Source organism: Tachypleus tridentatus, chromosome 8 (assembly GCF_004210375.1).
Source record: "Tachypleus tridentatus isolate NWPU-2018 chromosome 8, ASM421037v1, whole genome shotgun sequence".
NCBI lineage: Eukaryota > Metazoa > Arthropoda > Merostomata > Xiphosura > Limulidae > Tachypleus > Tachypleus tridentatus.
This window is the reverse complement of record NC_134832.1, coordinates 40809391-40826981: the sequence shown is the minus strand read 5'-3', so window position 1 is coordinate 40826981 and position 17591 is coordinate 40809391. Positions and strand designations below refer to the sequence as shown.

The 17591-nt window shown below is 31.6% G+C and overlaps 1 protein-coding gene across 1 annotated transcript in view; it reads left to right on the top strand.

Annotated features, from left to right (window-relative positions):
- Positions 1 to 662: 662 nt before the first annotated feature.
- LOC143222234 (dynein axonemal heavy chain 7-like) overlaps positions 663 to 17591 on the top strand; it is a 243208-nt gene continuing 226279 nt past the window's right edge. Inside the window, 11 exon segments of the mRNA XM_076448457.1 lie at positions 663 to 893; positions 2865 to 2943; positions 5374 to 5572; positions 5575 to 5597; positions 10343 to 10408; positions 10410 to 10627; positions 10807 to 10942; positions 12066 to 12329; positions 12752 to 12900; positions 13417 to 13548; positions 14009 to 14150. Of these exon segments, the coding sequence (XP_076304572.1) occupies positions 781 to 893; positions 2865 to 2943; positions 5374 to 5572; positions 5575 to 5597; positions 10343 to 10408; positions 10410 to 10627; positions 10807 to 10942; positions 12066 to 12329; positions 12752 to 12900; positions 13417 to 13548; positions 14009 to 14150 (1521 nt within the window). The 5' untranslated portion in view covers positions 663 to 780.

The following is a 17591-nucleotide window of genomic DNA, read 5'->3' as shown; positions in this document are numbered from 1 at the left end:
TAGCTTTATGTAAGACGAAGTAAAGTACCTATTTATAATACATTTTCAGTGTATGAAAAATGTCAACTTCTGAACTTTAAAAAAAATAATTTTTTGCATTGAATTTATAATTCTGTGTCTAAGGTTTACCAAACTCACTTTTATTATTGATTCAAAAAAACTATTTTTCTTTCTTTGATATAGTAAAACTTTTGCAATAAGTCATATACATGTTTTTTGCTTTTTTTTGCAAAGTTTTCCTAAAGATAAATTATCTTCATTTACATTATTAGTAATATATGAATACTTTTAATTTGATATTTTATTAAGTTTATTAGATATTAAATTTTTCCATAGAAACCTTCTAGCTGTTTTTCAATTGAAATTTCAAGAACCTTGTTAAGTGTGATATACAGGTCTTTTGATTTGCACTACCTAACACTGTTTGAACTTATTTTTAAGAACTTCATTCATTGAAGTGTTCAGTTAGAGATGTTAGTAAATAAAAGAAAAAGGGTGTATAACAGAAGGAGGTCCTAATTCTAAAATAGTTGTTGCTATCCTAAAATATGTCTTAAATCTGTAAATTTTGTTCAAAAACAGTTTTATGATAACATTTTGATGTATTTTTAATTTATGATTTTTTTATTTCTGAATAATGCATCTTCATTAGGCTGAAAAATCACTATTTAATATGCTTGAGTCTGAGAACAGCTTTGAAGTATGGAGAAAACAGGTTTATGAGTATAAATCTTGGATCAACAAATTTATGTACACTGCAGACAAAATTGTTGACCTCGAATGTTCCAGTTGGATTTTCGGGAACTTTATGAGTCTTTAGCTAGCCAAACAGAGATCCTTTTGGAAAAGTTATTGAATCACATCTCAAATGAGCACCAGGAAGAAAGTAAAAGGTAACACCATAAAAAACTAAGCACAGATTTTTTTAATGTTATAAATTCTAATCTAATCTAATCAGTTTATCAACAGTAAGCATAAAATGAGAGGGTATTAGATAATTTAATTTAAAAGTGTGTAGTTTTTATTGCACAATAAATATTAATTTACACTAATATTATTGTAATATTATTAATAATATTATTATTATACAACTATTATTATTATTACCTTCACAGTTATGTCATCTAGTTTATTATCTTATCTACTTGACAATAGTCATTTTATAAATTTATTAAAATATTTTAAGTTGATAACCTATCCTGACATAAAAAAGATAGCAAAAAAAAAATTATGCATAAGTTGTTAAGTTGTATTTTTGTAAAATCTATTAAACAGAAGGAAGTATATATAGAAGAAAGTAGGAATCTATTGTTTATTGGGTTATTCTCTACAAATATTCAAAAGAGCTAAAAGGTAACACTGATAATTTGTGAAAGATAATTTTAAAACATATCTGACCCTTACAAAAATTATGTATGTTATTAGTCAAAAGTAAGCCAACTAGTTCAGAACTACATCAGTTATTACAGATCATAATTAAAATAAGATGCCTTAATGAAAATCATCCAGTATAAAAAATTGTAAAATATACTTACTGTTGTAAATCAACGAACTAGAAAATGAAATCCTAAAATAATTAGATTGCATTGAGTCACTTGTAGTACTTTTGCTATTTATGATTTTGTTGATATAACTTCTTTTAACTAATAAAGTCTTATCTCATGGTAATAACTATAACCTTTTCGTTTGTTTATTTATATCACTTCTATTCTTCACCTTCAGGTTTTCACCCTAATAAACATAATAATAGACATACACGATGACTGAAAATTCTGTACAATTGAGAAAAGCCTTACTATTATTGTTGGATTAACATGTTCATCATTAATGAAGTACTAATGAGTCATTTCTATTAATCAGGCACTAATGATGTGTTAACACATCAATCATCAAAGATGCTATAACTATGTGTAAGCAAAAACAGTCCTTAGTATTGTACAATGATCATGCACGTGTGTTACCCTCTTTCGAATAGTAGAAAATATTTTTTACTAAAATTTCAGTTCACATGACCTGAGATTTCTGCAGTGCCTTGTTTTGATTACTATTATGGCAACAAGATAGCAAAGTTGTTTAGAGTTTTACTTTAAATGAAACTGCAAGTAATTTACAAAATTCCAATGCACAGTCATTTGAAGAGGATGAAGTAGGTAGTAATTATTAACACAGTGCTTGTGAGCCTGATGATTGAAGAGGACTGGAGTGTAAATACTATGTTTTTTTTCAAACTGCTTCATCCATGGCAGATACAATAACCCAGACACTGACAGTGCACTGGAATACTGGTATAAACTGACAGGTGGCTGATTGTTCAAGCTAAATGTATCAGTCCAACTAATATTTATTTTATTGCATAGCCTCAACTGGTTACAGGTTTGCTACAAGAGGCTGTTCCAGTTGGAATTTTCAAACTGCTTATTGTGGAGGATTTTGTGAATAGGATGGTTGCTGAAAGGAATAGGTTTGCTGAACAGTTATTGGAATTGAACTTCCTGTTTTTAATGCCTCTTTGACACAAGTAAACAATAAAAGTCACTGTACATTATTGGCTTAGTGCATGAGATATAATTACTGTGGCAGTAAATGTGTTAAACAACATGTTACACTGTATACACTGTATTCACTAAAGGTTAAGATATTTGTGTTTGCACATATGTTTGACACACAAGAACACCAAGAATTAATGATTTATTGTTAAAGAAAATATACTTTGATTATACAGTTGTGAAAAACTAAAAACTTAAGAGAAATTGTTTGATTGCTCTATATATTTAACATGCAATTTGTTAGTCTTCTTCAGAAATGCCTACTTTTATTTAATTTTAACTAACATGGCATTACATGTATAAGTTTTTATCTTGTAGGATTTGTGATGAGTACAAACAAATTGTAGATAAAGCTTTAACCATACCAAAAAGCACTCAGGAGTTGATGAACTCTAAGGTAAGAAATGAAAATAATATTGATATTTATTATATATGTTACATATTATAATTTATCTATTAGTCTACAACTAATTATGCTACATACATTACATATTACAATTTCAAATAGCTAGAAATTTTAATTTTAATTTAGAAGATAATTAAATGTCACTATGTATTAAATTTATGATATTTGCCAACGGGATTAATACACACAAGTTTCTTTCTTAACACAAATCAATTTTGATATACAAAAAAAAATACAATTTATAATAACAGTTATTAAAAATAGTTTTGAGAAATAATTATTTATATACTAAAATTTTACAAGCTCACAAACAATATTCAGTCTTCTTTCTAGTCTGGAACTGAATATTTTATCAATGGTCCAGGCCCACAACGAATAAATTAGTTTTATGTTGATACACATACATTTCATTTGACAGGAATGCTAGCTAACTCTATTTGTGTTTTAGCTAAAGAGGTTTACAACCTCACTTTTCTATATCCACATAGAAATGCTAGTGTCTGAAGTTAATTCTCTGAAGTTGAACGGTTTTTAATGTTTGAAATATATAAGCATTCCTGGTCAAATGTCTGTAGTTTTTCAATTAGTGAAAGTTTATCACAATTATACCTTTGAAGGCTTATTAGTATACTGACTGTAGCAGACCAGCTATATTATTTTTAACTGTCTCTTAACATGTCAATTTATAAACTTTAAGGAGATATTCTCATAAGTTCACTTGCCAACAATATTTGAAGATACACTTGTGTTTTCATAAAACATATATTGTTGATTCTTACACCTGAGAATTTTCTACAAATTCAGAGAACAGGTGGGACTTGCACAATATACATTTAACAATATAAGTTACATACGTCTATAAATATATGCTAAACTGAAAAACATAGATATTAAAATAATATTAAATCCTTTATGTATATCATTTTATTAAAATATTTTATGAAACATATAATGAATTCAAGATATTAGAGGAATGACGTGTATTTGAGCTGACCATTTGAAAAAAGTTGTTATTGTTTCTGAATGAGTTATTAAACTGTAAACAAAACAAACAGTGTTAGAGGTTTCATTGCAGAATGTTATGATGTCACAAGGCTTTCATTACATAATTCAGTGATTTCATTATATGTATATATAATTACATATAATGTAAGGTCAACAAGGGACTCCTTAGTTTATCTGGCTATTACATTCACTAAGGTAAACTTTAAAGTAAAAATAAAATACTCAAAGCCAGCCTTTTCATTTAAATATTTATCAAGACTTCCCTTAAACTCCTTTAAATTAACTGCTTCTAGTACATATGAAGGCAACACATTTCAAAGACCAGATAGGTCTTAATTGAAGGAATCCCACCTCAATTAAATCCTCTCTGACTATTCTTTTTTCAAGAAAAAGAAGTTTCAGCGATCTTAACCATTCCTCATATGATCACTTATCCATCTCAAGCACAATCCTAGTAGCCCTTCTCTGAATTTTTTTCTGACACTTGAATGCTTTTCCTAAGGTAAAGAGCTCAAGACTTAACAAAATACTCTAAATGTGGCTTAACCAATTATCTTTACAAATTAATTATAACCTCTTTAGGCATGTATTCATTATTTCTGTAGATGCAACATAAAATTGTATGTGCCTTGCAACTAACAATAATACATTACTTGTATGGTTTAAAAGACTGATTAACTAGAATACCATGATCCTTTTCTTTTATAACACTGTTAAGGTTACTCCCATCAAAACTGTACTTATAATTCAAATATCTCATATGCTTTACTTTATTATAATTAAATAGCTATATGCCATTTATTCAACAAACTAACTAAATGATATAAATCCTTTTGTAAAGCAACTGCATATTCCTTACAGTCAGAAACACTCAAAACCTTAATATCATCATCAAATATATGTATTATATTGACCATTCATTCATCTATTTCAGTGATGAAGATAATAAAAAAAGCAAAAGTCTTAACACTGAGCCATGAGGTACCCCTCTTATGACATTAATCCAGTTTAACTCCATTTATAAGAACCCTCTGTTTTCTTCCATCAAACTAGTTTTCTGTTCAATATACCAACCTATTCTCCATAAATACAGAGATCATTTTCTTAATTTTATCAAATTCTTTCTGAAAATTCATATGCACTAAATCCATACTCTCATCTACATAAGCTCAATTCTTTCTAACTAAAGAAATGTATAAATAGGATATTCTCAAGACGTTTGGTGTTATTAATCTTTAACTCATTGTAGAATACCAATAATTGTGTGCACTGATCTCAACATTTTTGTTTATTATCATGTCAGTATTATCACAACCTTAGAAGTTATTGTTTTACTTTTGGCTTTTTGAGATAAGTCACAGAAGTTAAAAATTATACTCTGTTATAATCAAATTAATCCTTTATTTTATTTTTGAGGCATTTATTGAAGATGTGAAAAAAAATAAACTGCCACAACTAAAGGATGCTCTAATGGAGTGTTGTCACAAAATATCTTACATTGTGGAGTACCTACCACTTTCACCTTTAGAAATCCAACAAAACTCTGAAGCATTTCAGTGGCAAGCTGGAATGGATGAAGTATTCATTAACCACCATGCTATTATACAAGAAAAGACGTTGAATTTCAAGAAGCCCTAAAGGTTTTTTTATGCTTATGGTTTTAATGTCCAATAAACTGGATAGTTCTGGTCATAATTATTCAATTTAGTGTAATAATGTTTAGTGTTTCATAGACTAGTTAAAAATACTGATAATTAAGGTTTCTTTCACTTTATGTGTTATTGGGTGTGGTCATGATATTTTATAAATTTTTAAAGACTATAAAATATCTCTTAGATTCAGCACTTCCAAAAATATTTATTTAAAAATGTCATTATTTTAAATTTTATTCAACTTTTGAAAAGCACCTGTAGCTAGCACAAACCTTGCTGTACTATTATAGTTTTAATTTACCCATTATGGTTTTTTTTCACTTCTGTTGATGCATTTTGTTTTGCTTGTTTTAAATTATCAATATATTCATTATGTAAGAAGTGAATATGAATAACCTCAAAGAATTTGCATTTTGTGATATTGAATGTAATATCAAAATATCCAATACAATGCATTATCTCTTCACACATAAATAGCTATTCTCATTCAGTACAGCCCTATATATGCAAAAAAAAATCTTCTGTCTCCTATCCATGGAATTGGCTGATTCCAATATGTCTCTCAATCAAATAATCATGAGTCAACCCTAGGAGTGCAACCTACTCTAAGGACACACATGACTCCCTCTATTTTATTCCACTGGCATTTGGCAGTACTCATGTTCAGATGTTGTTTTTTCTTTTGTGGCTCTTCATGAGCATTCTGATTTTAATAGTTTAGTTTCTGAAGTTGGATGTCTTCATTATTATTCTTTTTCTTTATATTGAAGAAATCTTTAACTTAGCTTCCCAGTCTTTCCTTTTTTTCTCACACTTACATATTCTAGATCAATCACTTTTGTTTGATGTAATTATTTCCACAATGAATTCTGAGGTTCATGTTCCCACTCTGGATGTTATACCTCAAGCACTATTTTCACAGGCTGCAGTTGGAGAAAACTCATCATTGGATTTTCTGCTGTTATCCAACATGTGATTTGATTGTTATATGGGTCAGTTTTCTTCTTTTGAACTTGCTCCACTAACAAACCAATCCTCTTTGAAGATTTCATAGCCTTTTTATGCTGTGTTTTTCCCTACCCCTTTGCAAAATTAAATAGGCTTAATATGGCATTTTTACATGATTTCTTAGGTATGTCATGCTTTATATATTTCTACACTTTTCTGTGATTCTTTATTACCTCCATGTTGACTCAGTAGTCATCTTCACTTCTCTCTTTACATACATGGTTTCACTGTAGTTTGGACTTTTGGAGTCATGATGTGACCTTGTCCTTGGTACCTTTGTCACCTATGTTATTTAGAGAATTTTTTCTTTGGCAATATCTGTTTGATCATATATGTGAAACTGTGGAATCACATATCTAATTTGTTCATCAACACTCAACCTTTTCCTCTTTGGTTTCATGTTTGTCACAGCTGGAGCCACAACACACCCCTGTTCCTTTCTTCTCCTGATTTTTATCTGCCTATCCTTTTCTCATTTTGACCTTTTATTCAATATTTATGGGCAAGCCACTAACAATACTGGAGTTTAACCACAGGGTTGTTGTATACTGGGAGTCTCACTATATTGTATCCTTTGGTGATCTTTCACTACAGTTCCGTGGGTTTCTCAGGATTAACCCCACTAGCCCTTCTCTACCTCCTTTGTTCTTGGTACCCTTTTCTTTCCCCATGACTTGGGATCCTGCCACCAAGTGTTGTCTGTCTTCAAACATATAAGATTTTCTCTTTCTACAGAACATTTGCACCAGTTCATCATCTTTCTCCAGGCTATTATTCCAGGATATTTGTTGTCCTCATAATAAACTGGAGACTGGTAGCCTGTACTAGGCTTGTCCCATTTCATTCTTGTTTCCCCTCTGTCTCAATTGGCCTTGGAATCATTTCTCACCCTTAAGTGGGCTTTTTCTCCAGGTTTATCAATGACAAATAGGAATGATTATTATCATATCCCAATAATTCTTCACTTGCAACCATCTCTTTGGTTTATTCTATATGGAATGGTTTCTCTGTTTTATGGTCTGCCTTGAGGATTTACTTCTGCTCTATCTGTTTTCTTGGGTATTCAGAACATCAGTTTGTTACTTGTCTGTTCTCAGGTTGCACATTCCACTTTCTTTTGTTGTATGTTACCCTTATCAGCTGCTCCTGGAAGCAGCTATATTGGGCTGTTAATCAATTTGTAGGAGTCCTTACTGTAACCTATTCAATATTTTGTCCATTTGGGTGTTGTTGTTTTTTCTACACACATTTCTATTTGGCCTGCCTTTCTCTTCTTCAGCTTAGTTTGTTGGGTTTTCAGTTCAATTACAGATTGCAATGTTCTTTCACTTTTAGGGCACATCTTTGATGATTGGCTTTATCTTATTTGGTCAGGCTCATATGAGGGCTCTCTTGTGGGCTTTTCACAAGCACTGGAGCTTTTCAGAGATTCTTTGTTGGCTTTTATAATCCTTCCTCTTACCCTTGTCATCCTTTGGTGTTGATGACTAGATATGACTCATGTGTCAGCTGGTTTCCTGCTTCATCCTTCTCCCCTGGTTTTCCACATTTCATTGATGCATCCCATTGTGGGGCATGGTTTGATCTAATGGATGATTCGGTGTTTTTGGTATGCAACCACAAAGTTTTATCCTATTCATGTTCTGGAGCTTCTCACTGTGGATCATGTTTTGTACATTTTCTCCACCCGACCATACATCGTTTTATAATGTTCCATTCTGATTCTTCTTCAGTCGTTGTTTGCAGTGGATGGGTTTTGGATTTAGAGTAAAACTAATCAATGTAATTTCTCATATGTGTTACAGATGTCTATAATTCCTCTTTTATTAATACTCCATCTGTGTTGTGGGTCATGATGGAGGTGACTGTAGATTGTTATGGTTCTTTCCCTTCCATTATCCCTCAATGTTTTTATTCCTTGTTCCAAGGATGTTAATGTGTTTAGGGTGGTTGCAGTTAATTCACTTTTGAAGGATGTGATGTACATTATATAGATTTCTTTTTAATACCAGATGTCAGGTTTCCTGATCAATTTATCAATTTTTTATATTCACATGTGCTCATTCATGAGTCTGGTAGCACTAGATTCCTTCCAGTGTCATAAACTTGAGATGAAGTTGGTAAGATCATCTTTCCCACCCTTGCCAAACTGCTGGGATGTCGATTGTAGTTGTCTTACTGATGGTATTATCCTCATCCTACTCCCATATGGATGGTGGTTCCCAGCAGCATGGGTTTTGGATGTAGTTGATTTGTCATGTAGCAGTCCATTGCACCCTATCCACTTTACACCTAGGAGCACATCCTCTCATTTTACCCACTTTTATACTTCTGGGATTGAACTTTCTAAATATCGCTTGGTTTGGATCACTTTCCAAACCTAGTTCTCTTCCATTTGGATGTGTTCTGTTTTCTGCCCATATATGCAACATCTTTCTCAGATGGACGAAAAGTATATCTGGTTCGGAATTTGTGTGGTTTCCCTCATCAGACCTTCAAATCTGCTATTTCATTTTAAGGGGTGCCCTTTAGATGCTTCTTTATTTTCTTTGCTTCAGTCTCTCCACCCATTCAATATGGGATTCTAGCTATGTATGCGAGAGGAGTTAAGGTACTATGTCAGAAGTTATAATTTTCCTTCACTGAAAATGTATTTTCAATAGATACTTACTACTTCTCACGCTTCTCACCCTTTCTCTCACTGTATACCAGTGCTTCTGTCTTCTGCCAAAACTTAAAGTGACAGTTCTGTAGGATGGAATAAAGAGAGTTGCATGCATCATTCAGGTATGCCACACTTCTTTCAGTAGAGGGTTCATGCATGATGATTTGCATGACAGACACATGGGAATCAGTCAATTCTAATAGAAGAGAAATAAAATGCTTGTGGTATATGTAAATATATTTTTGCATAAAAAGGGCAGTATTGAACTATTTATGTGAGAAGAGATAAGTATTCTTTGATAGATTGTTTAGGCAGAGTATTCATGATGAAACTTTGTAGAATGGACAGCAACTGCCTGTTGTGGAGAGGACAATGTTTTGAAAGTCTTCCACCTTTCTTCTTCAAGACTTGAAGACGAAAGGCAGAAGACTTTGGAAACGTCGTTTTCTACACTTGTGTCTCCACAACAGGCAGTTGCCGTCCATTCTACAAAGTTTCATCAGGAGGTAAGTAGTTATATAAGTATATAAGTTATAGAGATAAGTAGAAATACATTTTCAGTATAGGAAAATTAAAATTGCATAAATTAGATGCTAAATTCATTAAGAACTGCAGTTTTGAACTGTATCATACATATGATGGGAAATGTTATACTAAACATTGTGATATGTCTGGTGATAAAAAAACAACTTAATCTAAATATTGTTTTTATACATACTTTTCATTACTGATCATAGTATTTTGTTTCTCAATATGAGCAAAAATTGTTTTACAACCGTTTGTCAACAACAAATGGAGAGAGCCTTAGTGACATACCTAAGCAAGGTTGTTGGATAGCTTCAATCCATTTCGAAAGATTAGAAAGGAATATTTATGTAAATAAAATATACACCAATTTGTTTATTGAGGAATTTTTTCAAGTTTTGGCAAGTGAAACTGAAGTAATTCAAATATTATTGAAAATAGCTAGGGCTAGTCTGATAAACTTAGAAAACGTTCTTTTTTTAATTATGTAAGTAATACATTGTTTTAATTTGGTTACTTGGTTTTTAAAACTCAGGTTCATAGAAGGATGTTTATTGATGAGTTAGAGAGTTATGGTTTTCAAATTGAGGAATTGACAACAATGGGGGGAGCTGCAAGAAGTGTCTAGATACTTGAAGAAAGCTAGAAAACTAGAAAAACACCTTCAGGAAGCTGCTGATAAAGTTGACCAGTTCAATATGGAAGAAGAATCCTTTGGTTGGTCAACAACAAACTATCCTCAAAGACCACAGTTGCTGGCAAAACTTCTACCATATCTGAAACTATATGAAGTTACTGTTGATTTTAACAAGAAACACAGGTAAGTTTAGGATATTCTAACAGAAACTATTATAATAGATAACAGATGTTTAAAATTTCATGCATTATCCAAAAATTTATGAAATTTTTGAATATTTAAATATAAAACATATATATATATATATATATATACAATGATTGATAAACAACAAGTTTCTGATTAAACATACTTAACTTAAGTGCTTGGTTAGAAGGACCACTTAGAGCAGTAAACCCTGATCTTGTGGAGCAAGAAGTTGGTAACTACTGGCGCATCATGTACAAATTGGAAAAAACCTTTAATGACTGCCCAACTGCTAAGAAAGTTACTCTACAAGTAAGAAATCTACATTGCATGAAGATCTACTATGTAACTGTAAAACTAGATCCATGAAGTTTTACTATTTGTTATAGACTGTTTAAAGAATATTTTTTAAACAAGAGGTGCAATAAAATCATTTAATGTGAATTTCCAAATGCAACATAGTTATTTGTATTGTTTAAAATAATTCCTTAGTTTAATGTAGTTAAAATTATATTAAATCAGGATCACTTCCATAAGTTATTGTTTGTGATATGATGTATAATATTTCCTTTTTATTTTATGTAGTTTAATCAAAAATAAGCAATTGTACATTAAACATGAAGTTTGTGTTTATTTACACTGTATTATCAAAATTATTGGAAACACACACCTCCAACTGCTAATGGACTCTTCTCCACTGACTCTGTTCATGAATTTCATAATAGTCATAGATATTTTGAAATAATCCTTCAAAGAAAGAAATGAAAGATCCCAAAATCTTACTTGGAATTAGTTTATCAGCAATCACATGAGTTAATACAATAACTTAAAGAGCACACCAACTCCATTTTTTTTCAAAAGGTTCAGCAATTTGAGAATTTATCAGCTTTATCATCAAAGGTTCACCACTGTTGTTTACTGTATTGCTTGCAAAGAAACTTTAAAGTTTTAAAAACTCCACAAGATTAATACAAAAACAACACTAAAGTTAAGCCATACTTCTCATTAGCTTTGGCAAAACATACTTATAATAAAGTAATTATATTCATTTCCAGACCACCTCCATTCATAATTTAAGGAGAGTAGAAAATAACCTTCAAAAATTAATTTTTCAAAAGATAGGCTTTGGGGAAAAATAATAATAACCTGAACTGTGAAAAGGGAACCATTTTACACCATCTAGGATGATAAAAGCTGGTTAGCTCTTGAAATACTTAGTCCTCTTTTTTTAAAACCATTTTAAATGGTGTGTTCTTTTAGTTATTTTATGTTGTATACTAGCTACTTTTGGATTTTTAAAGAGTTCAAGGTGTGATTAACACCTAAGTTAGGCTCATTCTCTAATAATTTGGATATCTGATTTTAAAACACAATGTAGATGATTATGTTGTCCCAATACACATAGTGACATAGTATATATTTAAACTTTTTTCAGGTCAAGACTAAAATTGAAGACTTTAAAGACAACTTGCCTTTAATTCAAACCTTGTGTAATCCAGGTCTACGAGACCGTCACTGGGATCAGATTTCAGATGCGATTGGTTTTCCACTCCATGCTGATGACAATACTACACTGGCCAAGATCATAGACCTGAGCCTTGATGAGTTTGTGTCTCAGTTTGAATTAATCAGTGAATCAGCCAGCAAAGAATACAGTCTGGAAAAAGCCTTGGAAAAAATGATACAAGAATGGGATGATGTAAGACATAGCTTATGTTTTTTTATGGTTCCAAGATACACTAATATTAACACTGTAAAACAATTTAAAGAGCTTGTGCTTGCCATTGATTTTTGAAAAGACAATGTACAAAATGAATATATATATATATATATATTCATATACATTTGAGTTCTTTATATACTTACTAGTAATTGGTGACCATCAAAAATACCTTTTTATTTTTTTTCTTAATATATTTTATTATATTTTTAAACCCACTGGAATATAAGTTAACAAATATCAGGTAATATTCATGTCAAAAATCATAAGTTTTTTTTGATTAAATCTACAACATGAATAAAATGTATAAAATGGAATAGTAAATCTATTAGATGTAATTGCTCTTGCAGTAACTGATTAAATTTTGGTTCTGGTAATTCAGTATTGTTGACAAATTTCAGATGGAGTTTGTCATGGTGCCATATCGAGAAACAGGAACCTATATACTCTCATCTGTAGATGATATTCAACTTCTCTTGGATGATCACATTGTTAAAACTCAAACTATGAGGGGTTCACCTTTCATCAAGCCTTTCGAAAAAGAGATTAAGTAATACGTGCAATGTGTTGATATATTGTGTTTACATTAATATGTTGTTCATTTACCTCATTAACAATGTGGTAAATTAGGCTGCAAAATTAATTTTTTCTTTTGTTACATAGTTAATGGTCATTCTCAATTTTTTTTTAAGTACAGATATAATCATATACATGTGTATGTGTGTGTATTGTTTTCTTAAAGAAAAATACACATAAAGATAGATATATACATGAAAAAAATCCAAAAAGGACTATGTTTGAAATGATAGTGTAATAGAAACGTGTTATACTAAGGAGTAATGTTTACTGTGTTTTTCGAAAAACTTAAAGGTACTGTTTCATAAATATAAAAAAAGGTTTGATAAAATATTTTTATCAAATTAATTATATTCTAATGATTTTTTCCATGTTAAATATTACTTTTATTTTATGATAAACACTATATATACCTTTATATTTCATATACTATATACTATATATTTCAAATTGTGAAGTATTTTTACTTTTTTATTTTTCATTTTTACAGAGAGTGGGAACACAAGTTGTTGATGCTACAAGAGATAATTGATGAGTGGTTAAAAGTTCAAGCTACATGGCTATATTTAGAGCCAATCTTTAGTTCCCCTGATATTATGGCTCAAATGCCAGAGGAGGGAAGGTATGCACTACAACTATTTTAATATTTCCTCAATGTTTTTAGAATTTTTATAAGTAGTAGTTTATTGCTTGTGTGAAGACAATTTATACATTATTCTTTTATCTCTGACTTTTTTATTCTCTTTATATACATATTTATGTATATAGCTTAGTATTTTAAACATAAAATATCATTATTAGTGTTTTGTGTAATTCAATTATATTCTTATACTTATTAGTTGAAATAGAAAAATGTAGTTGTGATAAAAATAAAATGCAGTTATTAAAAACGTTCCATACAGGAAAGAAATACAAATAGAAAACATATTTTCATTCGTTTAAATCTATTGTTACAGGTAGTACCATCTTTTAAATAATTTTGTGGTACATTTAAACTTTAGATGTGTTCCAACATTTTAGATGTTTTTTATATAATTGTTTGAATAATTACGTCATCTTAATACTCTTATCATACAATACAGACGATTCACAACTGTAGACAAGAACTGGAGAGACACCATGAAAGCTGCTGTTTTAGACAGACATGTACTGGCAGTTCTCCAGGTTGAAAAAATTTTAGAGAAACTAAAGAAATCCAGTGAGTTGTTGGAACTGATTCAAAAGGTAAAATTGCAGTCCTTTTTGTTGAAACTGTTTAATCTCATTCAGAAGATAACTTTAGTATACTCAATGGCAGTTTTCACCTCTGGGACATTCCCCATCATAAATTTAAAAAAGTATCTATAAAAAAATTCAAGAAAACAAAATGGCCATAAATTTTCACTACCTAACTTAAATAAAGATATATACACATATAAATCAAATAAACAAAATAGTTAATTGTTTTTTTTGATTTGTTTATATTTTATAAAGTTAATATGTCCTGCTGAGCACTCACCTGTTGTCACCTTCACTTTACTACTGATATATAATATTTATAAAAGTCTGGCCAACTGTTAGGAATACCCCTCCTTACATCCACTTCATTGCTAACTTTTACTCCAACTTTCACACTTCACATCTGTAAGCAAATTGCTAACATAAATGCACATGCCACTCATGTGTTAGATGCCATTTGTGGACCACTCCACTTTTTCCTGTGTAATTGCTTAGTTTTAAATTATATTTTGCTTTCCACAACATTTCAGTTAGTGACATAATTGTTTTGCTATTATCAATGTGTTTTAAGTAAAGTTTTGTGTATATTTTACTTTTAAAATCAACAAAGTGGATTGCATATTTCCAAATAAGCTCAGTAAATTCACATTATTATTGCACTTGTGTTTAATTAAACCATCATTTTCTGAATTGTATTATATTAACACTGATAAATATTTTTAGATAGTTCACACTTTTCACAATAATACATTCATTAATATAAAAATGTCCTACTTCTGAGACCATATCTACTTCTTCACACAGAAAACAATCTTTCTTGTGCATCTGCCTTAGAGATTTGCATTCCACAATTCTTTAGACAACTTCTACCAACACTCACTAGATTTCTTATGATTTTCACCATCACATAATGATGTTATTATGTAATAAAAGCCCTCCACTAATATGAGCATGACATAACCTTCCTGTGCACTATCTAATCCTATGATTTTCCACTGAGATTCTTCATTAATCTTCCTTAGCACTGTGTGTATTTGATGTATTTTGTTTTATTCATAACTTACAGAGGTTTGCAATCTAATAAAGAAACTTTGTTTTCTTTAGTTTATCAAACTATGAACTTTCAAGTTCATGCAACTTCGGCATCTGCTGAGATGAGGAATAACCTTGCAATAGTCAATTTTCTAATTTGGCTACTGAAGACATGTTAAACATAAATGGCATGATGGCCATTGTGCATAGGGTAGTAGGTTTTATTATGCAGCCAAGAATTATTTCCCCTCATTCTGAAAAGGAATGTGATGAGAAAGACAACTTTTACTGTTTGTCTCTCCCTTCTGGTTATGCTTTGAGAACCTCTCTTGTCGTTGAGGAGAATTTTCAGACATCCTCATTCTATTTGGACCTTATCACTCTATCTCTCATTCCATTGTCTTACAATATTTCCCATTCCCTACATCACAACTCCCAACTTAAATAATTTTGATTCTTTTCCCATCTTCTGATATTGATGTTAATATTGCTTCCTTTATAGATCTACCCCATGCCAGTGATCTTATTTCTTGTCCTTCTTGCTTTCTAATTCCTTTATCATGGCCTACAGTTAACTGAACTTCCTCCTTCTAGAGTCATAGACCTTGAAATCTCTTTTGCCTGTTTGGGAGCAAGCCCACTGAGGTCGATTTCACTCTCCAGTGCTCAGTTTTCTTGTCTTTGCTTAATACTACTTTCTGTGCTTTATTACCTTTCCTCTCTTTACTTCATGTAAGAGACAATTCATCGAGCTCTACTTGATTTTTCAGGCAATTCGTGTTCCCTTCTACTTTCTGCCATGGTCTGTACTCTTTCCCTGTTCACTTGGATCATTATACTCCTCCCACTTCCTATATTTTTTATCCCTTTTCCTATTTTATCCTTCTGCTCAATACTCTTCAGCCCAGTGTCAGACTTTCTGGGTTCATCAATGACAATGGAGCAGATTCAGTTGTCATGGGGGCTAGTCTTTGTGATATGCACATCTTTGTTAACAACTATCTGCAGATAGATGGGTCATACTTGTTAGTTTTTTTCTCTCAGTTCATAGCTGGTTAACTTCACTTCTCTCTCAAATTACATCCATCTTCAATATCTGGAAGTCACTGTGCCAGATCTATTGCACAAAAAAGTCATAGAGAGGGTCTTACTTTCACCTGTTTGTGGTCCCCAATAAAACTGGGGACTGGAGGCTGGTAATCTACCTTTCCACTTTCATCTGCCAGGTGGTCATCCCTCATTTTTGCATGGAAAATTTATTTACTCTTTGTTGGTTCATTTTCCTTGGACTTTGGATGAGCAAGAGTGACGTCTCAGGGATGTTTCTTCATATTCCCAATGCTGAGTCTTAAAGATATTTCAAATTTGTTTCTTGAAATCATTCTTTCCAGTTCAGGGATCTTTTTTCTTTTAGCATTGCATTGACCTTCTATGTCTTTAACAGAACAGTCAAGGCTTTTGTGTACCATTTGAAAGAACTTGCTCTATGATTTTCATTGTTACATGGATGTTTGGCTTCTTCTGTCCCGTTCACAGGATAAGTCTTACCTTCATAGTTTTCTTCTGTAGGAAGCTGTCTTTGTAGGATGGCTTGCCAAGACTTCTAAATTCTTTCTTATCTCATCAAATACTTTGTTTTTCTGGGAGTATTTTTTCAAATTCTTTCTCAGCTGGGCTGAATCTTACCCTGTCTATCTGCAAATGATGGAACATTCTCTCACTGGGATGTGAGCCTATCCTACTTGTGTTGCCTGAGAGGCTCTATTGTCTTTAGTAACTATAGCTTTCCTGAAACTGTTTATTCCACCTGGCCATGCTCATATCAACCATCTCTGAATGCCCTTGTGCAACCAGTGTAATAAATCACAGGAACCTTTGGACCTACTGTTTCTCTTCTCACAGACATTTTTGGGTGGCTGTCGACCATTTTGATATCACTATAAATGTGCATCTACTTCCACCCAAATCTTTCTTATACCTTTTTCACCAATATATCCCTACTAGGAAGAGAGGCATCTCTGAATGACAACCTTATGTTGAACACTCTGATCAAGGATGTATCTTCACTTCAGCTTAATGTACTCAAACTTTTGACAGTACTTTGGGCAAGTTCCCATTTTCTACCCCTCCTGTTGGATCATTTAGTTATGGTTCACTCTTTAAACTTCACAGTTGTTTCTTACATCAACTGTCAGAAGAGTATCAGATCCAGGACTCTTTGTTTTCAAACCCTATACCTTCTTTTTCTTATGTCACTTCTCAATACATTTGCCTCATTGTCTGTCATGTACTATATGCTGTAAACCTCATTGCAGGCCATATATCTTGACCAGACTTTGTTCTGCCCCATGGAATAGTTTATTGACTTTGGGTTTTCAGATGAGTGAGCTCTCTCCTGGGGAGTCTATGCATCTG